This window comes from Colletotrichum chrysophilum, assembly GCF_026319265.1.
Source record: "Colletotrichum chrysophilum strain AFK26 chromosome Unknown scaffold_37, whole genome shotgun sequence".
Taxonomy (NCBI): Eukaryota; Fungi; Ascomycota; class Sordariomycetes; order Glomerellales; family Glomerellaceae; genus Colletotrichum; species Colletotrichum chrysophilum.
In genome coordinates this window covers 335,966-359,587 of record NW_026517324.1, presented here as the reverse complement: position 1 = coordinate 359,587, position 23,622 = coordinate 335,966, and the positions used below count along the sequence as shown (strand labels likewise).

General features: G+C 57.8%; 6 protein-coding genes and 1 non-coding gene across 7 annotated transcripts; 3 read left to right on the top strand and 4 right to left on the bottom strand.

The window, feature by feature from the left end:
• Positions 1-1,527: 1,527 nt before the first annotated feature.
• Positions 1,528-1,628, bottom strand: COL26b_005537. Its single transcript has one exon. It is a non-coding gene; the product is annotated as a tRNA-Pro (tRNA).
• A 250-nt stretch (positions 1,629-1,878) lies between these two features.
• COL26b_005536 (uncharacterized protein) lies at positions 1,879-2,741 on the bottom strand (the record flags this gene model as incomplete). Its single annotated transcript, XM_053178379.1, has 2 exons — positions 1,879-2,422; positions 2,482-2,741. The coding sequence occupies 2 exons, from the start codon at positions 2,739-2,741 to the stop codon at positions 1,879-1,881; spliced, it is 804 nt and encodes a 267-aa protein (XP_053037781.1).
• Positions 2,742-6,505: 3,764 nt separating this feature from the next.
• COL26b_005535 (uncharacterized protein) lies at positions 6,506-7,906 on the top strand (the record flags this gene model as incomplete). The annotated part of the gene is made up of 1 exon (XM_053178378.1): positions 6,506-7,906. The coding sequence occupies one exon, from the start codon at positions 6,506-6,508 to the stop codon at positions 7,904-7,906; it is 1,401 nt and encodes a 466-aa protein (XP_053037780.1).
• Positions 7,907-8,456: 550 nt separating this feature from the next.
• COL26b_005534 (uncharacterized protein) lies at positions 8,457-9,849 on the bottom strand (the record flags this gene model as incomplete). Its single annotated transcript, XM_053178377.1, has 2 exons — positions 8,457-8,668; positions 8,742-9,849. The coding sequence occupies 2 exons, from the start codon at positions 9,847-9,849 to the stop codon at positions 8,457-8,459; spliced, it is 1,320 nt and encodes a 439-aa protein (XP_053037779.1).
• Positions 9,850-11,553: 1,704 nt separating this feature from the next.
• Positions 11,554-13,669, bottom strand: COL26b_005533 (uncharacterized protein; the record flags this gene model as incomplete). The annotated part of the gene is made up of 2 exons (XM_053178376.1): positions 11,554-13,337; positions 13,393-13,669. The coding sequence occupies 2 exons, from the start codon at positions 13,667-13,669 to the stop codon at positions 11,554-11,556; spliced, it is 2,061 nt and encodes a 686-aa protein (XP_053037778.1).
• A 2,208-nt stretch (positions 13,670-15,877) lies between these two features.
• Positions 15,878-17,443, top strand: COL26b_005532 (uncharacterized protein; the record flags this gene model as incomplete). The annotated part of the gene is made up of 1 exon (XM_053178375.1): positions 15,878-17,443. The coding sequence occupies one exon, from the start codon at positions 15,878-15,880 to the stop codon at positions 17,441-17,443; it is 1,566 nt and encodes a 521-aa protein (XP_053037777.1).
• A 3,883-nt stretch (positions 17,444-21,326) lies between these two features.
• COL26b_005531 (uncharacterized protein) lies at positions 21,327-22,405 on the top strand (the record flags this gene model as incomplete). Its single annotated transcript, XM_053178374.1, has 2 exons — positions 21,327-21,976; positions 22,027-22,405. The coding sequence occupies 2 exons, from the start codon at positions 21,327-21,329 to the stop codon at positions 22,403-22,405; spliced, it is 1,029 nt and encodes a 342-aa protein (XP_053037776.1).
• Positions 22,406-23,622: the final 1,217 nt, after the last annotated feature.

Genomic DNA, 23,622 nt, shown 5'->3' with positions numbered 1-23,622 from the left:
CTCATCCCGTCATCCAATTGGTCCCTGCGAAAGTGTGGCCATCGCCCGGCCGCCGCAGCGCCATCCGCGGGCACTCAAGCTCTGCTAAAGTCTGACAGCGCCGACGTTTGCTTCCATGCTGTCAGCTAGAGCCCGGATTGATATCTCCGGCTTCGCCGGAGCAGTTACCGAGATCCGACTCCGTTGGACCCACTATTCTGCCGCAGTACGCCGCCTAACCCGGCCTGCTTCACCGCTGTTAGGTGCCTACCCTTGTAAAGTCCTTTCTTCCTTCTTCAGCTTAGAATAGTCAATCGACGGCACCTCTACGTACAAGCCTAGGGGCCAGCCCCTTACAGTGGGCTGCCAAAGAGGTTCATCCGCACTCATATACAGACCGTGATGTCTGGGACTGGACAGGAAATAATAAAACTCCATAATAGAGAGAGTTAAAAGGTACAAAGTACCTTAGACATATGTGTAGAAGAATTTGCGCTGGCAAAACTGTTGCTGCATTTACACACCACACAACTCCGAAACCTCCCACACACGTATAATTGAACGAATCTTAAGCTTCCAAAGCGGCTCGCCATCATCTGCCATTATCCGCCAACCCAACAACACGTAACAAGTGAAGCATTACAAGAAACAAGCCGACCACAACGTAAAATAGCAAATACTACAACGAAGACGACGTGCAACGTCGGTGGACAACAATAACAACTACGACGACGGACAGCGACGGCAACCAAAACAACAGCACCAACGGCCGACAACATGTATATCCCGATCCCACCACAACATCGCCATAACGACAGCGAAAATCCAGAGCTAGTCGTGAACGACTTCCTGGTGCCCTTCGTTGTGGCTTGTGCGATGGTCATGTTTCTTGTGGTCATGCAAATCTTCATCGGCATGCTCGTGCACTCATGGGAGGTTAGACAAAGATACCACGAGCTCCGCCTCGTCGCCTCATCAAGATCGTCGCTCTCGTCGCTTTCGTCCTTCGAGCCGCTGCCTGCGTACTCGCTCACGGATCCTGAGGTGACGCCGTTGCTTGGAAGTCCTCCGCCGGAGTATCACACCTTCCTTCGACAGGACGATCTCGACACACAAAACGAGGCAAGAGATGATTCTCTGGGCATAAAGGAGACTGCCGGCCAGTGGAGTACAATTAGCTTGGAGTGAATTAGTGCGGTGGACAGGACGTAGGCGGCGGAATATTCAGCAAGCGGCAAGCATTTGAATGAAAGAAGGACAACAGGGTTTTAGGCGAGAAGACACTAACGTATGGGAAGAGCAGTATCACCTATTCATATAACGTGGATTAATAGTGGAACTTCAAGGTTGTAGAGGCTCTCATTCAAAAAAAGCGACATACATCAGAGCGGTTTATCTACACATAATAAACACTCATTCATCTAACTAAAACCAGACGTTCCTAATAAGCCTAGGCATCACATCATAGCAGCTGGAATCGATCTCTAACAGCACCAGCGTAAAAAGAAATTCACTCACGTCACAAATCAAGAAAAAAAGAGATTGATGGGGCTCAATCGGGGATCGAACCCGAGACCTCGCCCATTTTCACGCTGTGCGCAAGGGTTGTAAGACCCGAAGGGCGAATCATACCACTAGACCATTGAGCCGACGTCGGCTGTGCAGTCCCTAGGGGACCGAATGCGTCGTGATTGGCAGGGTGGCCGATTTTGGTCACTATCTAGCCTAGCGCACGGGCACTCGCACATCTGTCCGCTGGATGCTGATGCCTGGGCCTCAAGTGACGAACCTGGAAAGCCTCTGGCTTTTCAAGGCGAAGAAGAACATGCATACTAAAATACTCAATTCGCTGACATTATTATATCTATCTTTACACAATCGTACAACTCGTATGAGCATCTATGCAGCGGGGACCTTGACGCCCTGCGCATCTTTAGGCGACAGCCCCGCCAACCTCCTGAAGCCAATGTTCTCAACAATCCTCAACCCCCCGTTCAGCGTGATAATCCCCTGTCCTCCAGCCGCCAAGCTCGCATCATGCTTCCCCATCGCCATCTCCGTCATGAACTTGCCCAGGTACTCGGTCGGACTCACAAAAGACGGCACCAGCGCCCTCGTCAGCGGGCCAATCATCACGTTGGCCGCGTTGTACACCATGCCGGGGTCCGGGATGTACTGCTTGATGGCTGTGTGCTTCTGGGCGTCCACGAAGGCCGGGCGGATGGCCTCGGTCTGCAGGCGGGGGTTGGCGGCGCGCATCTCGGAGAGGAGGGTCTCCGTCTCGCCCTTGACGCGGGCGAAGATGGCGCTGAACATGCCGGGCTTCTGGGTGGCGCCCTCGCCGGAGACGTAGACGAAGCGGAAGGGCTCGTTGTTGGGCGGCAGTGTTGCAAAGGCCTTTGCCGCTGCCAGTGTGTAGTCTTTTGTGATTTTTACGTATTCCCTACGCATGCTGTGTTAGAACCAGGATTTTCTGACATGCAGAGGGGGGAGTCAGCTTACTCCTTGGTGACCTTGTTCTGGCTGATGCCCAGCGCCCAGACGACGCCATTTGCGCCCTTCAACTTGTCGAGCACGTCGGGCTCATACTTGTCGAAATCTCTGTGAATAATTACATTGATCCGGGGGTCTCTGGCGTCGTCTACCATGGGGATCGGTCTCCTGCTGAGGATGGAGATCTTGGTGACGTCCTTCATCTTGATCATGGCGTCCAGGACGGACGAGCCGACCAGGCCAGTTGCGCCGGTGAGGATAAGGTGCATCGCGAGGAGGATGAGGTGATGGTATTACTGTATGAGCTTCTTGAGATCTTGAATCACGAATCTTGGCCGAAATATTCGCGAAACAGCTGGGTCAACGAATGTCTTTTAAACCCGGCGTCGGCAACGAGAAGCGGCCGCATTGTCCGCTCGCAGCGGAGAATGCTCAGCAACGAGCGGGCATTTCGTCCCCACTGCCGCCCCCGTAAGCCGCCGTAGGCGTCAGTGGACGTAACGGCGCCGGAGTTAGCAGTATCACCACTGAGAGCCCCGGCTTTGCCCGCTCTCATGTGGTCTGCTCACCGGAGCCGGGCCAATACGTTGTGCAGGACTCTTCCAGGTTCTTGTCCCAATCAACGGCCCCAGATTTCGGCCTAAATCAAGCTCACATGATGCTATTTATCGGGTGAATCTCTCACCATTCTCTTGATCTCATTCCTGTGGCTGAAGAGAAGAGCGTCAGCACCATGTCTGCCACAGCGGCCGCGCCGCCCGCTTCAGTGGGAGTCTGACAGGTAAAAGGCCTCCCGAAGCCGTTTTTCAGCGCTCTAGGCTACCGAATGCTTTCGCGTCTTTGCAGCCACCCGTAAACACCGATTAACACCGAAATTTGCTGACCATCTGCAGCATGCATTTTTCAAGACAGACTCTTCGCCTTCTTCTACAGCAATACATCGGATTCAACTTCCTCCGTCGGTCAGACTGACTTCGCCGGCGCAGTTGATGTTCAGATTTCGATCTGGTCGAGGTGTTCGCGTTTGCTCTCGATGGTGATGTTCGCTCGGAGTCAATTCAATTTGATAGATTGTCTTCCATGAGTCTAGCGACGAGAGCGACTGTGAAGCCGCTGAGCAACATTGGTTCTTCATATCGAAATTGAAGCATGCTTACTGGTTGCCAAATGCCTCAAGCACATAGCAGCATCAATTCCACACCACAGACCGCAACTCGCGATGAGAACAATCAAGCAGTCTGCAATGTTCTGAATTTGTTGAATTGCGATCAGAGGAAGTTCGTCTCAGAGAAAAGTGATGCAGAAACAGCCCCCGATGACTCACGTAAGCGTTGCTCAGGTACGCTCTCGGCCCCCAATCCAACATTCATCTCGACCATCGTTGTCACACGCATACTGAGCCGACGCGTGGGCGACGGGAAACTTTTAATTGCGGCAATGAGACCCAGACCTGCATTTGCAAAGCAGATCGAATCGGCAGCTCTGATGACACCGTGCCATCAAGGGCGCCCAAGCCAGCATCCGACCCAGCCACACGGGTGTCGCTATCGTGAACATCACAGATGATGGACGGCACGTCCAGCAGCGCCGAGCGCCAGAACAACATCGTCTCACCTCCGAAGCCGGTCCTTCGCTGCTCGATGTCTTCAATTAGCTTTCACGAGTTCTTCACTAGCGCGGCGTCTTGCTCAAGTTGAGACACGTGCGTGGCATGGTTTGTCCCGAGTCCTCGGATCATTAAACTATTAGAACCATCGCAGAAAAGAGAACAAGGAGAGGGCTGTCTCCTCGCGCGCCGTCAATGTGTGCTCTGCGGCTCACGCTGCATCGTCCGATGCAGGGGACGGTTCACCGGCATGTCACGCGCAAGGGGCAACCATCGACCTCCGACATGGACAATCACCGTACACGCTCACGTGGCCTCGGGCATGAAAGATGGAGGCCAATTTGAGCAGGTGCAAGCCGCTCTCTTGTTTGGAGAATGGGTCAAGCTAGCCGCCGTCGTGACCAAAACTCTGATGCGAGAAGCTCGCACTATTCGTTGCGGCCCAGTTCAACCCAAGTCGGTCTCCTGAGAACGGGATGGCCCATGCTTCGGCTGTGGACTATGAGAAGTGCTGAGCCGACGTATGCAGCAAACGGCGATGTACAGCAATCTGCTAACATGAAGTCTTCGCAACACCATTACCATGGTCACTGTGAGCAAGCAGAAGCTGCCTGCGGCGCGTACGCGGCCGCATCCCAGCGCGAGTCAGGCCAATAAACACTGAACCAGCGCCAACTTGGCGAGGTTTGGCTCCTGGTAACGGCCCGATCAAGTGGATCGCCTCTGTAACGCTAACGGCGACTGCAGGTCTGGACGCCTCCATTCATCCATGGCCAGGCCCGTTCTGGCGGGGCGACTTTAAACGACGAAGCTGGGGCGGGCTGGGGAAGAGAGCCCCCAAACGCTGAATGTTGCGGAGAAGAGATCCAGACGGCTCCAGACTGAATCTGGGGAGCAGAATACGGGGTCGCTGCGGATGGTTCTGCAGTGGATCGTGACTCTTTCAATGAGGGTCGCGGACGGCGACTTCAGCTCTGGCAGTCATGTGAGCATCAAAGAAACGGCCTAGAGAGTCTGATAAGGTTTTGCCTCTATCAAATGGCGAATGTCTTGGCCCCCCAGCAGGCTCCTCTGGCAATCCAACGCTCATCAGCTTGGCAGGAAATGAGTGGCACCAACAACACTTGGCTTGAACGCCCGACTCGGACCAGGGTTTGAGGGATATCTGAACATCCTCGTGTAGGAAGTCCACTACCATGTCCTGCCCATGGGGTTCCCCAGCCGTGCGATGGGGTCGGTGAGATGAAGCTGTGGAGGCTCGCTCCAGATGAGCACGCTCAACCAAACCTGTCAACAGGGAGGCGGGACAAGCATCATGCTAGGGGCCGCGCCAGTGAGTCTACCGTCGACGGCGGCCAAGTCTCTGGGAGCATGTCCATAGTCACGATCCGAGATGGAATAGGACACGGCCGTAGTCTCTCGTCAGTGACTGCCGCGCTCAAACGATCGATCAATATCTCGTGCATCTGACGCTATCGCGAAGCCAAGCATTCTCGACAGACGACTAGGAGATCAACTCGGTCAAACTACCGGCGCGCCAAGCAGGGATCGCACCGAGATGGCTTGCTACGGGCAATTTTCCAGCCACGTTCCGACAAGCTTCTAGCGGCTTACTTCTCTCAGTATAGCTTCACCGGCAGCACACCTCTTCCATTCGCATGATTGGATCAAGATATCCTTGGCAGACTCCGTAGCCGTCCTAAAGAGCGACGGCCAAGCTCAGCGCTTGTCCCCTTTCGCTCCCCCGCACCACTTCTCCATCCTCGCTGCCCATGGGGTTTTGGGTTGGTGTCGCCGCGAGAATCAGCGAGGAAATGCGCGCCCGGCCGTATTGTGGGCGGGTTGTCTAAGACGGCGTTCTTCCCGTCTGCGTGGCACTCACACCCAAGACGGCGCACTTGTCTCCTTTGCTTGCTAAACCCATCAGTCAACCTCATCACCCCCTGCCGCGCTATTTCTCTCTTCGCGGCATGCGAGCTCGACAGGCTGGGCAGGACTAGCGCCATTAACACGTTCCGTGGCATCGGTTCAGGTGCTTTCATCTAGTGCCATGTCTCGGCCCCGGTCCTGGTCCTGGCATCCCACGTCAAACATCGACGCGCCAAGGGCGACGCCGGATCTAGAGGTGATCCAAGCCCACCGGCCACATACCATGGGGAGGGAACCTGGGGGTGGATGGTTGGGGCTCAACGGGGGCGGTCCATCTTCTCCATGGGGATGAACATCACGGTTCGCCATGGAGCACTTTGGATAAAAGGGGGTCTCTTCCCCGGATATCTGGGGTTCATGCTTCTGGTCATCATCCGCAGCCCAGGAAGCCTCTTCTCCAGACACATCCCGGTGGTCCATCTCACCTCAGGAAGCACTTACACCCAAACATCCCAATCTTCGCTTCCTTCAAACACCACCACCAAGACCATCATCACAATGGCAGGCGGCGGCATCCCATCAGCCGCTCCCGCGCTGGCCGGCGGCTACCTCACCGGCCGCGCCCTCGTCTTCCCCCTCTCCCTCATCATCTCCCTCTTCTTCCTCTGGGGCTTCTCCTACGGCCTCCTCGATGTCCTCAACAAGCACTTCCAGACCGTCCTCGGCATCTCCAAGCTCGAGTCCACGGGCCTGCAGGTCATGTACTTCGGCGGCGGCTACCTCCTCTTCTCCCCCATTGCGGCCGAGTGCCTCAAGCGCCGCGGCTACAAGCAGACCATCCTCATGGGCCTCGGCCTCTACTCCCTCGGCGCTATCCTCTTCTGGCCCGTCGCCCACGCCTCCACGCAGACCACAAACACCCGCGCCGTCTTCGGCGGCTTCTGCGCCTGCACCCTCGTCATCGCCTGCGGCCTCGCGACCCTCGAGACCGCCGCCAACTCGTACGCCGTCGTCATCGGCAAGCCCGAGTCCGCCTCCGCACGCCTGCAGTTCTGCCAGTCCTGGAACGGCGTCGCCTCCTTCATCGGCCCGCTCATCGCCTCCAAGTTCTTCTTCTCCGGCGCCAACGCAAACTCCCTGACCAACGTCCAGTACGTCTACCTCGCCGTCTCCTGCGCCGGCGCCGCCGTCGCCGTGCTCTTCTTCTTCGCCCGCCTGCCCGAGGTCTCGGAGCAGACCATCGAGGACTCGGGCCCGTCCGCCGACGCCATGCCCGGCCAGGACGTCGGCCAGGGCCCCATCTACAAGCAGTACAACCTCATCTTCGCCTTCCTCGCGCAGTTCTGCTACGTCGGCTGCCAGGTCTCCATCGCCACCCTCTTCATCAACTACGCCCACGAGAACGGCGGCTTCACCGACTCCCAGGCCGCCAACATGCTGTCCTACGCCCTCATCACCTTCACCGTCGGCCGCTTCATCGCCACCGCCCTCGCCACCGTCTTCCAGTCCGACTTCCTCATGATCATCTACACCGTCTGCGCCATCGCCCTGACCGCGTACTGCTGCGTCGGCCGCGGCACCTCCGCCGTCGCCGTCCTCATCGTCATCTTCTTCTTCGAGGCCCCCATGTACCCGACTCTCTTCACCCTCGGCACGGCCAACCTCGGCCGCCACACCCGCCGCGCCGCCGGTATCATGGTCCAGGGTGTTGCTGGTGGTGCCGTCTTCCCGCCCATCCAGGCCGCCATCGCCGACCACTCCAGCACGCGCATCTCGTACGTTGTGCCCCTCGTCGGCTTCGTTTACGTCCTGGGATACGTCACCATGCACTGGCTCCGCCACGGCCGCCACGTTATGCGCGTGAAGGAGGCTGACTACCCTCCTGTTGAGAGAGACGTTGACGACACCGTTGTCGTGGAGGAGAAGAAGAACACTGATGCCTGGGTTGAGCGCATCTAAAGCGAGAAACGCTCAAGAGAATGACGAGTTAATGATTTCTGAGTTTTCTGCATATTATACCATGTTAGGGGATAGAATCATAAAAGGGCCAGCTTGATTGTGGCGATAGATTCCCAGTAATAAACCAAGATGTCTGTGACCACTTTTATGCTCTATTTTACGGCTCCCCAACTTCCCCAATCATGCACTTCGAAGGTCTGTGAGCGTTGACGAGTAACAGCAACGACAAAAGCATAGGTAAGAAATGATAGCTTGAACATGTTAGGTTGCACGTGAAGTAAAGGGACAGTTGGATGAATAGTTGGTAGTCATCTACCGGATTGGCTCAAAGAGTCCACCTGAGACTCTAAAACAAAACATCTAGAACCATCATCTAGATTTTTCTACTCCGTTTCGCCGCCCTGCCGCCAAATCATCCAGTTCATCGCTCGCCTCCAACTCCTCTCCCCTCTCATTATTATCTAGACGTGTCCACCGGCTATTATTACTTCCCCCCATTACGTTCCGCGTTTCACCAGTTCATTACCTCCGCCAAACCTTCTTTGTAAGCTTACAGCAACAGAGCCATCCCTGCCACGAAACCAACACCAATAGCCGCCAACGCGGAGGCAGCTCCGATCCTGGGCGCGTCGCCCATGGCGTTGGCACTATGCGAGAGCAGCGGCTTTTGGGCGACAACACGGATGTTGTACGCCAGATTGTCCTTGTCCGGCGTGTACGTCGCCTGGGTGAAGTTGCACTGGTTCATGATGAAGTCCATGTCTACAGCCCTTTAGTATTACTTTCATCGCATCTGGGTAAACCCCCACCATGAGGGGAAAAAATGGTAACTCACCGTTTGCCCGGTTCCCCGACCGCTTTATGCAGCTCTGACACATCCCCGCTAATAGGTTCACGTCGAAGCTCTTGTTGCCGCAGATGCAGTTCTTCTCGGCCGTGTCCTTGTCCGTCTCCGGGTTCGGCTGGGGTTCCTTCTTGCCCGGCTCGCCGGCGACGGGCATCGCGGACGGCATGCTCATCGGCGCCGAGGGTGTCGACTGCTGCGGCGCCGGTACCTGCGGTGCCTGGGCCGGAGGTGGCTGCTGCGCTGGAGGAGGTTGCTGTGGCCGTGGTTGCTGGGGAGGAGGAGCTACCACGAGAGGTGGGATGGATATCGGGGGTATCGAGGGGAGGAGGGGTGCCGGGATGGTCACTTGTGGGATAGGGGGTAGTGACGGAGCCGGTACCGTCAGGAAGACAGTCGATGTCGGCTGTACGAAGACGGGCACGATCAACGGCTGTGTCACTTTCGGAGGAGGCGGCGGCGGTGCTGGTGCCGGGGGAGGTACCACCGGCGGCGGCGGAGGAGGAGGCGGCGGAGGCGCCGCCGGTATTGACGAAGACGTCGACGAGGCCTGAGGCGGATCTGAGGACGGCGTAGGCGTCACCTGCGGCGTAGCCTCCACCGAGGGCGTCGTCTGCGCGGCCTCCGGTGGCGGATTGGGCGTCGAAAGCTGCGGATCCGGCGCCGGCGCAGCAAACGGCAGCGTCGCGATAAACACCGGCGACGCCTCCTGCGCAGGCGGCTGGGCGTCTTGCGCCGGCTGCTGCACGCCCTGCGCATCACCAACCGACGGAACCGCGTCCTGCGGCTGCGTCGGCGTGGCCACCGCAACATCGGCCTCGTTCTGCGCGGGCGGCCTGTTGCGGTGGTGGTGTCGTCGTGCCACGCCCCCTTTCGCGTGTGGCGGTATCCTCTGGGCGTCGGGGCCGTCGACCTTCCGCCGCTTCAGCCGCCGCAGCTCGTCGAAGGAGTTGTCGACGTCGCACTTGAAGGTCAGCTCGACGATGGGCCCGCATATCGTCGCGCATTCCACCGGTACGTCGTCGATCTGGAGCTCCTTCGCCCCGGCCAGGGCGGCCAGGCCCGTGAGGACCAGCACTGAGGCGTCTGCTCCCCTCATTCTTTCTGCTCTCCCCCAAAAGCAACAACTCCAACAGGTCGGATGGTGGTATTAGTGAGATTACTCGGCGATGTGATGTCCAAGTCGCCCCAGGGACTCGGTCTAGAGTGTATCGATCGCCCAACGTCAACAAACCGTCGTCGTGGAAAACAAGAATTATCATCCGCTCATCGTCTGGTCCAAAGGAGGAAGAGGTCGCTATGCCCGACGAAAGGACGACGTACACCAAGACGAGACCTATATCAGACAGCTCTGCAGCCTCTTGCTCCCTCCTTCATGCTGTCCCTCTCTCTCTCATGTCCTCATGCCCCAGGGCTGCATGTCCTCCCGCCGCACGGCAGAGCAGATGAAACGAAGTCTCCCCTTGAACGCTAAAAGGTTGGACGAAAAGCCAAACCTCCTGTCGCCTCCCCAAACTGTGCTTGACAAATGCGTGATGGAGGTGCGAGGCAAGTCGCCATTGGGGCCGCCAGAAACACACACGCTGCCTGTCACTTCTGACCAAAACCCTCACAGCTCGGAAGCACGGGTAAGCCAGCCCATCCTTACAGCCAGATACCACATTCGGTTCGAACGATTCGTCTTACACGTCTCGGAAAGGGGGGAGCCAACAACACTAAAACCATCATCGGTCGGTTCTGGGTTCCTGGCCGGCTGGACGGTAAAGGCGGTATACCACTCCCTGCCTACCTTACTACTCTCACCGCATACTACATACCATGATCCCACACACACTTTAAACAATCTGAGGCTTAGTGTCGCCGGGCAGCTGGCTGATTGCGACGTGAAACGGCGCGAACAGACCAAACGCTGATCCCCGACTCTCCCCAATCGCATTGCATCGCGGCCGTTGGCCCACAGTCTCTCCAGGCGGAGGGGGTCCCCATGATTGGTATCGGCACTGGGTTGACGCGAGAGAACAACGGTCGCTGCTCTGTCTCAACGGCCGAATGAAGGTGGAGATGGTGGTTGATGCATTGCTTGACTGCTGCATGCGGCGTTCCGGGGTCCCTGCCGCGATGACGAAATATGCGGAGGATTTTGGGTTGTTCCTACGGGGCGAAACGATCTTATTCTGGGAAGAAAATCCACGACAAAATCATATGTGTGTTGTGTTAATTCTCCGGTTCCTACTTCAAGCTCGCCCAATGCCGGTGATGATCCCGAACACACATCTTGGGATCTTCAAAGACTGATCACCGCCGCCGGCGCCGATCCGCCTAGCCCTACACATATTAACCCTCCCTCCCTCTTCCCTCCCCCCGAGGTCTCAATTCCAACTGGTCACATCCTCAGACGAACCTGGGGCCCGGATATGACTGGTTCCTTCGTTTGGTCGGAGAAGTCTGTCGCGGTAGCGTGAAACAGGTACCAGGGGACGGGATGAAATTGTGTGCAGCGGATGGATGCATCGCATGCATCAGACTGCGGATGCAAGTCGCCATGTGCCGGCGGCGACTTCCGCCCCCGGCACTCTCTCACACTTTCGTGTGGGTCGCTGGTTGGCGTGGCTTTCGTGTCTCGACTCAAGTTCCTGTTTGTGAAAGTTGTCTCTAAACTCTACGATGCTAAGTCCGTCCCGTCTCCTCCGCCACCGGTTCCAGAGTGGCCCATTATCCCGCACGACGATGGTATATGATGAGAAAATGACGAGAAGAGAAAACAAAAATGCTCCAGATTCACGATCACAGAGCGCGATCAGCTTCACGATCGTCCCTGCCGTCCAACACTCTCCACCCTCACGCCCAACTTCGCCATCTCCCCAGCATCAATCACTCCCCGCCCGTCAAACACCCATTTCGGGATTTGCATGTCCCTCGCCACCCTGGCCCAGTCCACCTTCTCCTTGGTCCTGTACTCCTCCGTTGTGCCCATCCCCGTGGCAAACCCCGACACCTCGCTGGCCGCTTCCGCCTCGCAGTCCGGGCAGTCGGACGCACACTCGGGCTCAGCTTCGTAACGCCCCAGCGGGTCGTCTGAAGACTGCCGCCGGCTGAGGAACCTGTGCAGCGCCAGCACGTCGGACTGCGCGACCTCGAGGCTCTGGAACGGCCGCGGGTCAACATCAAACCGCTGCTGCTGGACCTTGGCCGTCGGGGGCGCGGTGCTCGGCGCCGGCGCCTTGTTCCGGAACTCGTCAAACTCGGTCGTGATGAGCACCGCCATACTCCCCTCGCACGCCTCATATGCATCTCCGTAGATAGCCAACGGCCCGCCGTCCTCCCTGAGCGGCTTCAGCTCCCCGCACAACTGCCTGATCTCCTCCTTGATGACCAGCGGATTGCAGCACGGGTCAAACACCGCGATCTCCCTTGGCCCCTCCTCCAGCAGCGCCCGTATGATCTCCAGCGCCGGCGCCTCCCGCGTGTCGCTCGTGTTCTTCTTGAACGCGTACCCCAGCACCATGATCTTCTTCCCCGCCAGCGTGTTGTTCAGACACTTGACCACCCGCCGCGTGAACCGCTCCCGCGCGTACTCGTTCATCTTGACCACCTGCAGCCAGTACTCCGCGACCTCGTCCAAATCCAGACTCTCGGCGAGGTACACCAGGCTCAGGATGTCCTTCTTGAAGCAGCTGCCCCCGAACCCGATGCCCGCCTTGAGGAAGCGGTCGCCGATGCGCGGGTCGCAGCCCACCGAGCGCGCGACTTCGTCCACGTCCGCGCCGGTGCGCTCGCAGATGGCGCTGATGGAGTTGATGCTGCTAATCCGCTGCGCGAGCATTGAGTTCGCCACGAGCTTCGCCAGTTCGGACGACCACACGTTCGTCGTCAGGATGCGCGCACGCGGCACCCAGGCAGCGTAGACGCCCGCCAACGCCGCCGCCGCGCGCTTGCCCGCGGGCGTCGTCTCGGAGCCGATGAGCACGCGGTCCGGCCGGAGGAGGTCGTTCACGGCGGTCCCGGCCGCGAGGAACTCCGGATTCGAGAGGATTTCAAAGTGCACCCCGGGGCGATGGACGGCGAGCGTCTCGCGGACGAGGTGCGCGGTGCGGCACGGCACGGTCGACTTCTCAACCACAATCGCGCCCGGTCTCGCGTGCCGCGCGACCTCGGCGGTGACGGCCTCGAACGCCGTCATGTCCGTCGCGCTGCCGGCGCCATGGCCGCGCGTCTTGGTGGGCGTGTTCACGGCCACGAGGATGATGTCCGCCTGCGCTATGCACTCTGAGACGCGCGTCGTGAAGAAGAGGTTCGGCGCGCGCGCGGGGACGGCGGTGAAGGGGCCATCGTCGCCGCCGCATTGGCTCCCGCACTCGGACGTCGCTGACGAGGCGGCGGTGGTGCTGGTGTTCTTGGCAGTGGGCTCGGTGGGAAAGGCGCATTCCCTCGCGCCGTCCCTGGCGACTCGCACAATATCCCGCAGGCCGGGCTCGTAGATGGGCGGGTGTTTGGAGTTCCACCGGCGGATGCGCCGTTCGTCGCGGTCGACGACGGTGACGCGGATGTGCGGGTTTCGGAACGCGATGACTGCGGCTGTTGGTCCGCCTGAGAAAGAAATTAGTGATGACTGAGGCTCGTGAAGGGTTTGAGGGAGTCTCACCGACGTATCCCGCTCCCACGCAGCAGATGTTGCGGACGGGGTTCTGTGTGGTGCTGCTCAGACCGGGTCTTCCTTCAATTCCTTTGTTCTCCAACGCGGTAAACCTCTCCCCGTCGACGCTTTCATCGCAGTCCGCCTCGTGTGCGTACCTGAGCACGGGGCTAAACGTGCAGCTCCCGTCCGGAGTCGTAGGCACCGTCGAAGGTTCGCGGAATCCAGCGCTCTCGTCCGCCGCTTCATCCACCGAGGCAAACGTGACATAACCTTCCGCCATCATCGTGCAAGTCTTTGGTGCTGCCGTCCAGTAAAGCGCAACTCAAACTCAAGAAACCAAAAAAGGTTCAAGGAAAGCCAATCCCTTTTCTACCCAAGCGGACTGAAGAAATGCCCGAACGTAGAGCAAACGGTCTCGACGATGATGGGCTTCAATCAAACCGTCCGATATGAGGGTGTTCGTTTCACCAACCGCTTCGGGAAAGGTCGACGTTGGACAACGGCCGTGCGGCAACGAACTGGCTCTCGTAGGTGAGCGATCTGACGTGGCTTTTGGTCCGTCCGATGATGATAAACGTGGGACAAGTGCAGATTATGGGTAGCTTGACGCGCGTAAACCACCAAGCAAGCGCATGAACAGGCACTATTGGACTCTCTTGGTATTGGGGGTTTGCCGTGTTCCGACGTTGAAGCTTCGGATATCGCGGCGAGGAAAGGGGGGAGAGGGAGGAGGGTCAGTATTTATGGCAGCGACTTTTGAGGGTCGAGTCAGGGAGGTGAGAAAGTTGGCTTGCAGAGTGGTATTTGCTTGATGGTTGGAGAAGCTGTTAAACTGCTGTATCGTGACGATGACGTTGCTCTTGGGCGGATCGCGATGAGAACGCATTAGGTGGTGATGGTTGTCTGAGCGTTCTTAGAGCGAGGTGAGGCTGCTCAGCGCGGTGCTTCACAACAGGAAAAGACGAGAGTCGAGGCCAACGTGTGATGCTGGTGTAAGGTGCGGTGCAGGTATCCTCAACTCGTATCCGAAGAGGGACGTCCCAATGCGCGTATTATCCAAGAGGCCATGATGTCGACATTATAATCGTAACACTGCCGCCCTTCGCGACGACGCTCAAAACGAGCATACTCTACCACACCCTGTGAGCAGTCTTCGGTCAGAACCGGTACCTCTTGCCGTCACATTGCCCCTCACTGCGCTACCCCTCCAACACATGGGTATTGGTACAAGCACCCAGGCTCGTGATGATTCGCAGTCAAGCATTCAACTCAAAAACCCGACGTCCGCCTCTCGATCTTGTAGATAGCCGGGGCCACTTCAACGAACGGCACCCAACCGGCGAGGCCACGGGCATCCAGATGCGGGCCGCCATTCGTGCTTTCCCCATCGCTCTGTAGGTGATCGTAAACCACCTGGTCATGCGGCACGAAACGCAGTTTTTTTTTTGTTTGCCATTGGGAAGTTCATGTGCGGCCGTCGTCTTATCGATTGGCTCTCGTCCAGCGGAGTCGCAATGTGCCGGCTTCCGCCGCTCTCATTGGCTGCTGACCTGGGCATCGTGGGTGTTCCCGGCCTCTGTCTCCTCTTCGTGTGACTTTGATGCAGAAGGAAACTTGGGGACATGGAGGGAAACGTGATGCGGGAATTTGTCGTGCTTCATCGACTGCATGACTCTTTTTGGTTACGCCTGAGACCGCGAGAAGGCGACATATCCCGACATGATGATGCTGATGGGAGAAGATGTTGGTGTATGTACCGTTTCTGTCAACCAGTGGGCAGAGTAAAGAGCCAGTTCCACGGGAAAGTGGCAATCGACACGAACAGAAACGCCATGTATCGATCATAGGAAATGCAAATCAAGTCCATGGCAGCGTGAAGCGTGTACAAAGATTGGTTGATTAGTTGGTCGCTCGTCATGATCAATGGCCGCTTTCATCACTCAGCTCAGGTACCCTGCAGCCCGGAATTGGCTTCTGGACCCTGCAGACACAACCTTGGAGACGCTAAGACAGCGCTGCTCGCAGCGAGTGCCCCGCCCCCACCACCGCAGCAGCGTCACTGCAGGCCATCGAAGCTCCCCATGTGGCCTGAGCAGCTGCACTTACAGGCTGAGGTGCGCCGTCGAGGAATGCGGAATGCAAATCTGCGAACCTCGTGGCACCCCTCCGACACCGCACATCACGGGGACTCTTCCCAAGTCATGGCAATTGCAGTCTAGCCTTTTGCTGCTTGTCATGTCTCGTTGCGCAGATATCATGGAGCCAAGTGCCCGAGGCGTGTGGCCGTCGCGCTTTTGGAGCTCGATCCATGTTCTGCCTCCAAACTGTGTGAACCCTTTCGGATTCTTCACGAGAACTCTTCAGGAGCTTTGCGGCTTTAAATCTTTAGCGGGAAAGGCTTGAGACAACTTCTGGTAAGCATTCAGAGTGGATTGCAGCTCACACCCCAAGACTGACTTTTGCAAGAGTGCATGCGCTCTCACCAGCCATCATGGAACGACAACCCCTTCTCCCCCGAGCTCACGGCATCATGCCACGATACCCGCCGCACGATAACGCCGTCTTCCCGCCGTCATTGCGCGGAAAGCGTATCTTGCTCTGCACAGAGTCCTTCGGCCCCGTCAACGGCGTCAGCAGGACAACCCTGATGCTCGTCGAGCACCTGCGCTCCCAGGGCGCACTTGTCGCCGTTGTCGCGCCGCACAACCACACCAAGCACAACACATTCTCACCAACAGCAACAACAGCAGACACTCAGCTTGAGGTCCGCCTCCAGGGCTACCCGCTGCCCTTCAACCCCGAACTCTCCGTCGTCTACCCCGTCCGCGTCTCCGCCCTCTTCTCGCGGACCTTCGGCTCAGACACCCCGCCCGACCTGATATACCTGGCCTCGCCCGCATCGCTGGGCTTCCAGGTGATGCTGCAGCTCCAGCAACAGCCGAGGGAGAAGCGTGTGCCCGTCATCTGCAACTTTCAGACCGACCTGGCTGGCTACTGCGCCATCCTCTTCCCCCACCCGTTCAGCACGTTTGCCGTCTTCGCCTTCTCTATGGTCCAGTCCTTCCTGTTCAGGCACGAGTCCATCAAGACCGTATTTTACCCCTCACGCTTCGTGCAGAGGTACCTCGAGGCCCAGGGCGTGCAGGCCTCCAAGATGGAGCTCCTGCAGCGCGGCGTCAACACGGAGCTCTTCCGGCCGGAGATGCGGAGCGAGGCCCTGCGCAGGGAGATTGCGCCCAACGGAGAGATTATTCTCATCTGCGTATCCAGGGTGGCCGGCGAAAAGGGGTTCGGCTTCCTGGCCAAGACCGTCAAGGAGCTGGACGCCCGCGGTCTGGAGTTCAAGCTCTATGTTGTAGGCGGCAACCGCAACCCCGACGTCGAGCGCGAGGTACACGAGATGTTCGACCCGCTGCGGGAGCAGGGCAAGGTCATCTTCGCCGGGTTCAAGACCGGCGACGACCTCGCCGCCGCCTACGCCTCCGGCGACATCTTCCTCCACTGCTCCGTTACCGAGACGTTCGGCCTCGTCGTCCTTGAGTCCATGGCATCGGGTGTGCCGGTCGTAGCCAGAGACGAGGGCGGTCCGAGTGATATCATCCAACACGGCCGCTGCGGATACCTCGTGCCTCCCGACGACCTCGACGGCTTCGTCGATAAGGTCATGTACCTCGCCAAGGATAGGGACTGCCGTCAGAACATGGCCACACAGGCGCGGGACATGGCCTGCCAGGCGTCCTGGGACAAGATCAACAACCAGGTGGCATGGCGGATGGCGGACACGATCCAGGAGCGGGAGCGGGAGCGGGCTCAACTTGTCCACCAGCGTTCGGCGTCCAACGCAATTAGCCAGCTGATTCCAATGTACAGTTGGCTACTCATGAACAGCGCCCTCCGAGACGTCCTCGTTGGAAGGATAGTGGACGCCAAGCTGGCCGGCGGGTTCTCCGTTGTCATGATTTGCTGGTGCCTCACGGGAATCTACCTGGCCTTCACAGAGGCGATGCTGTGGTTCAAGAGCAAGCTGCCGCAAGTCTCAGCGCAAACAACGGCATGACTGGAGGAGGTGATGAAGGAAGCTCAAAGGCTGCAAAGGGTATGGCGTTCATTCCGGGGAGATAGGGCGATTGCGTATATCGCAGGATTGTGGCTTGGTGCCGGTGTTTGGCGAATGTTTGGTAGCGTGAGATGGGACTGCATTTTTTTTTAGCGAATAAGCCCCTGGCGGTCAGTCAGTCAGAATGAAATAACGAAGCTTCAACAAACTCCGTTCTCGTTCGAATTGACAAGCGACAATGTCACCGGCGCTTGCCGTGACAGCCAGTTCCCTTGCTGGCCGCGTCATTGTAGATCCGTGAGGCACCGAGAATGCAACGGTTGCAACTGTGCAGAAGGCCGCCGGCAGGTGACGGTACTGCCACCTTAATGCGACGACTATCGCTATCGCCAGGGTTGGCTGTAGCGCTGAGAAGGCCGGAAGGTGGGAGCAGTTCGCGAGGCGGCGCCCTGATCCCGAAACAGGTCGCACCAACGGACCCAGCTGTGTGACGATGTTTCGCGGGCGGGCCGGACGCTGGCGGTGGCCCGGTATTTGTGTTGGTGATGGTGTTTTCGCTCTCGCTGTCTCTCGTGGGCGTTGAAGTCGAAAAAAGGCTGTTGTGTTTGCTGGTTCGTCCGGCAGATATCGATATCGACGGATCGTGGGGGTGCTGAATGATTTTGATTAAGTGCGATCGACCGATTGAAATTCACAGACGTTCGGGACCCGACTTTGGGACCCCAAAGTCACGAACCCATTATTGAGGCTGCGCAGGCAGGGCTGGCTGCATCTTCCTGGTCAGGGGTCCATATCATCATGGGCATGCGCCAACGGTCCAATAGGCGCAGCGACGTGGACAATCGAAATTGACGAGCCGGAAAAGCCAGGGTTCAGACGAGAAGAGGCCAAGCTTTTGGTGACAGGAGGTTAAAATGGAAAAGCAGGGGATGGCGGCCAGGATGTGAAACGTGAAGAACTGAACGAGGGTCGATGAGAAAGCACCGAAGATGTGTGGCTGGTGGGTTGGTGCTGGTGAGGTAATCGGAGGCGCCTGTGGCTGGTGCGACCGTTTCTCATTCTCCTTGGTCCTCGGAAGAGGCGCGAGTCCAGACGCAGTTCTTGGTCGTGGTACTCACAGCGCGTCGGGGCGTCTAGAGTGGGTCCTCAATCTGCAGCAGTGATGTCCGGGCATCTCAAGCAGGCATCTTGAGCGGCAGATGGGCCCGTTCACACGAGGAGCAGGCCTGGTTCGTCCTGGTTCGTCCTGGTTCGCCCTGGTCCTCCGTTTCACCTGAGACAAGGGCCGCTGCCTGCAGGCGCCGCGCGCGGCAGCAAGAGGTTTGATTCTATGAGCCTCTCTCAGCTCTGCAGTGCAGGGCTCGTCGGCGGGTGGCACTGGATAAGGATGAGTGATTGATTACCGGTGGTTTGTCAGTTTTGACGGCTGGGGGAAAGGGACGATGATGCGGCCACCTCGGACTGTTGTGGGTTGATCTCTCGACCTGCATTTTTAGCTTCTGAGGTCAGCAAGTCAGGATCGGATATGACGACTGATTAAGCCATCGTCATTGCTCTCGCGAGAACAGAGAACAGAGAGAGACATTCGTAGGCGCCGTCGCCACACCGCTGAGGCCTCTACCCGATTGTGTGCGTCGTCATTGGCGGATCGGACATGCAGTGCGGCTTGGAAACCTAAAACCGGTGGCTGTTGGCGCCGAGGAGCACCCTCCCTTGTAGTAGCACGGTGGTTCTCGATGAGAGGCCACTTAGGTCTCTCTCTGCTTTCTTTTTCGTGTCTGGGTGGTTGATTTTCTGGAGAACCAAACCCTTGGCTGGCCGTTGGCAGTTTCTTGCGTGCTGGGCAACTGCTGCGGTGAGTGTCCGTAGAATCACAAGTACTTGTGCTTTGGTGTGTGTTTATGCATAAGACTAAGTACCGATACCCCTGATCAGATGCCCCACACATGAGACCCCGGCGGGTCCACTCGATGGCTGAGGCTATCCAATGAGAGGGTCGCATCGGCCAGAAACTGCTTCAGCGCCCGACCCTACCCCTTCCTCGAACGACGCTTGTTCCATCGCCAGTCGATCCGACAATGCCATGGGCTGGTTGAAGGGATAGGCTCACGAGGCTCAGGCACAGCGCACGCCAGACAAACCTTTCCGCGGCGGAGGGTGGCCGTGGCACCGTCGTGAGTGGTCGATGGAGACGGAAGGGGGGGAGTGGTATCCATCTGGCGGCCAGTCCGTACTCTTCCTGTGGTCTGGTTTTGCAGAGTTGTAGTGGCCATTCATAATTCAGTATTACGGATGCTGTGTAGTGTATTGTTGCATGTATTATGTATGTGGGGAAGGGGGAAGGGGGAAGGGGGATCCAAAGGGGGAAAGCAGGCACCAGAACGCCCCTTCCATGCTTATTCCTTCCCTCACACACGGTACGCTATCCCCAAACGGCTCTAGCCTCGCCTTCCCCGGCTAACCTTACCTCGACTTACCTCGCAGAGTCTCCATCGCTTCCCGTCCCTCCACCAGCCAAGCCGCCCTTTTCTCCCTCATCGCCCTGCTCTCGGCGCCTCTCAACTTGAACTTGGCATCGTTCATTACGACTCTGCTGCTCACCGTCACCGTCAACAAGCGAACTCGAACTCGCATCAACGTCTCCGTCTCCAGTGACGAACCACCAAATCAACCGAAATCCACAGGAAACAAGGCCGCTCGTCCCTCATCCACTACCACGTTTCCCACGACCTCTAGAGTCCCTGCGCGTCTCTCGTTGCATTTCCCGTCTCACAAAACCACAGACCACGCACTCGGTTTCCCACTCGTCCAGCTTCGCAAACACAACCAGACGGTTTACGGCACAGGTCACCCTCGTCCTTATCCCGTACCACCCACTCTTACTGTGCCCTCCCTGCTTCTTCAGTCACATCACGCCTCAGATCCTCCCGGACCCCCAGCAATCCTGGTCCGATTACCACCACCCCGCCACTGTCTGAGGAGTCTCTGCTCTGCGCTCTTCGTACCCATCACCACCAACTTCTCCAGACCAGGACTCTTCCTCTCACAAGCCACGGCCTCGCGTCCCTCTCTCCAACCCACCCCGTCGACCTGACCCCTCGATCCCATCCTCGAACCCAAACCACCCCCTCAGCCCTGCTACTTGGCCTGTGGATCGCACCGTGTCAGGCCATTGCCCGTCTTGTCAGGCACCACGATGGTCGCTGCATGACACAATTCCTCCCACACGTCTCCTGTTTGTCAAAGGCCCAGCCCTGCTGTGCCCTGCCCGTTTATCGACGTTTAATCTCCGCCCTTATTGTATCCTCGCCACCCCTCCCACTACTCGACTCTTCTCTCCTGCGCCTTTCCGAGTCGAGCCGACCTGACCATCGCGCGACCAACCCGAGTACAGCTAAGCCAGCAAACTACTGCAATCCTCCCCTATCACGGGCAGGTCCCTTTTTCCACCTTCTCTTCTTTTCCCTTCCTCGCCGTCGAATTCCCCACGCCCTTTTTGAACATCGATCCGACTCGACGCCGCCTCCGTGTACGAAGATTCGTCTCGATTCGATTCCCGTCGTTAACGTCAAGTCAAAATCACCGGCAACCGCTCTCCCTTCAGCTCTCATCGATCGATCGGCTCCGCTCACCCGGGCAGGCGAGGTAGTGGACTTCATTTACGCTCTTTCGTAGCTTCGTCTTTTTTCAATTCGCTTCGCTTCGCCGCCGGCCGGGACCCGACTTTGTAATTAGACCTTGGCCACGCCATACCGACATTAGCAGCCAGATCCACCCTTTCTCGGCTCCGAATCTCATCAATCAATTAATACGATCCCACCCCGATCGCCACCCGCCATCTAAGCTTACTTTTCTAAACTACTACACGAAATCACGATCAACCATGTTCTGGAAGGTGGCCGTCACCACCGCCGCGCTGGCCTCCAGCGCGTGCGCCGAGATCCGTCCGCTGGCTATGGACCCCACGATTGAGGTTAGGGCCGTCGACGTGTTGGAACGAAGCTACGAGGATGTCGCAAACCGGTACATCGAGAAGCGCCAGAGTATGGACATCAACGCCGAATGGGTTCCCAACGCCCTCGAGGTCAAGGTTAACGCCGATGGCTCCATCAACATGACGGCATGGGAGACGGAAACTTCGGCCGCTTGCACTTCAGCACTCTCGCATCTCGATGCTGCGTCGAACCCGTCAGGAACCTGCATCTGCTACAACCTCCCGAGTCTGGATGCGAAGACGGGAGTTTTCGAGGCCGACTTGCGCCTGTTCAAGGTCTCCGACCCTGTCGGTGCCTTCTCCGGTATCCCGCCGCAAAACATCCAGGTCGGCCTCTCCTTCAACGGCGCCTCCGTGTCGCCCGTCAGCGCGAACAAGATTGCTGGAACGGCCTCCGTCCGCCGCGACATGGCTCGCGACGTGACCTTTGAAGTCCCCTGGACCGGTCTGCAGAAGCGTGTCGTTACGCCCCAAGCCCTGCAATCGTATTTGTTCGTCGGTCAGATTGACCAGGCCAGAATGGTTGCGCCCATGTCAATGTATGTTTATTTGCTGCCCCTGTGGAACCGTGCTGTGCTAACCAAACCAGGTCTCAACTAGAGTCACTCGTCATGCCAACCCTCACTCTCACCGGTGTCAACGCCGCCGGCCAGTCTGTCAGCACCAATGTCTCATCGAACGAGGCGTCTTTCATTACCGGCGTTTTCTCCAAGGAGATTGTCCGCTCCGATGTTGCCATGGCTCAGGCCGCCGTTGACGACGTGGTCGCTGGCCTCAAGAACGGAACCGTTGCCTTCGTGCTTCCCGGCGTCCAGCTCATGATCTTCCCCGTTGGACTTATTGTCACTGGTACCTGGCTACTGATCGGAGTGGCTTTCTACGGATTCGGCACCTACGAGCGTATTGGCTACGCCGACAGCTACAGGAGACGAAGGGCCGTCGCCGGCGACACCGCCAAGCGTATATAAGAGACTTCCCCGCCGAGTTTCTTCGACAGAGCGAAGGCGGACTGTAGGGAAGCGGTAGTGGTATTAAAGAGGAGGATACGCAGTCACTGGGAGAGCCGGGATTGTAGGATTGGAGTAGTATCTCGCCCATGGCGGCAGAGGCATCAGCATCGAGCAGCAGCGTCAAATTACTTTTTTTTTTATCATCTTCACTTCGCTCCCTTCACCCACCGTCGGGCAGCACCCTATCTATCGTAAATAGTTGGATGTTCATTTACCTCGCTATAGAAACAATATCCACCACCTAGTGAAGGCTGCTTCACCTGTTCCTCGACTCCTTCGTTTGCCGAGACTACTGCGTACGCGTGAAAGGCCCTGGGCACGTTTTGGGAGGTAGTCGAGTCTGCGGCTGTTGTGCGACATGTTACAGTTTCGGGGAAAGTTTCAGCAAGGGTGCGGGCAAATACGACGTCACAGCAATTCGTCAGTGTGGATGGAGGGGATGGATTGATGGGATGACACCAGCCACGTGTGGCTGGTGAAAAGATGAAAGTCGTCGCGGCGCCTCTTTGATTGGTCGGGGATGCTGGGATTGTGTTGGTGATTGATACGGCACCGGTAACCGTCTCTGTCTCTCCCACGGCCCGAAGCGGTCAGTCAGGGCCGTGGGCCTTCCGTCTAGCGGCAGATTTGTCGAGATGTTGGTGTCGCTAGGACGGGTAAGATGTGTACCGCCCAGCTTCGGTTAGGCCACCCATCCACCATGTTTGAGAGAACTTCTCAAATCCACGGGGCGCTGCTGGAAAGTGGACATCACGGGTGCGTCGGCGACGGGACCCCGAGGCCACCGCGCCGCGATACCGAGCCCGCCGCCGTCCAAAAGCGAGTGAAAAGTAGCTCCCGCAAAGAAGGGCAAACTCCCCAAGGTTCAGCGAATAAGGCCTCGCTCTGCGGCAGAGCTCTTTATAGTTGGCGGGGATAGCTAAACTCTACAGAGTTCCGTCTGCCCATCTTTCATAAAGCTTGCCATCCCCCATCCCCTGAAGTTTGCGGGTTATTTGGCTGGTTACTTTGTTGTGAAGTATGGAGAATAGTTTGGGTTGGATTGTCCGTCGGCGTTTGGTGAGCGGCGGGATAGGCGTTTAGAGGGATCGATTCACTTTTGGTTGGAGGCGGTTGGAGGGTTGGCTATTTTGGGATGGCGATGGGGAAATGGGACAGGAGGGATGCTGAGCTCG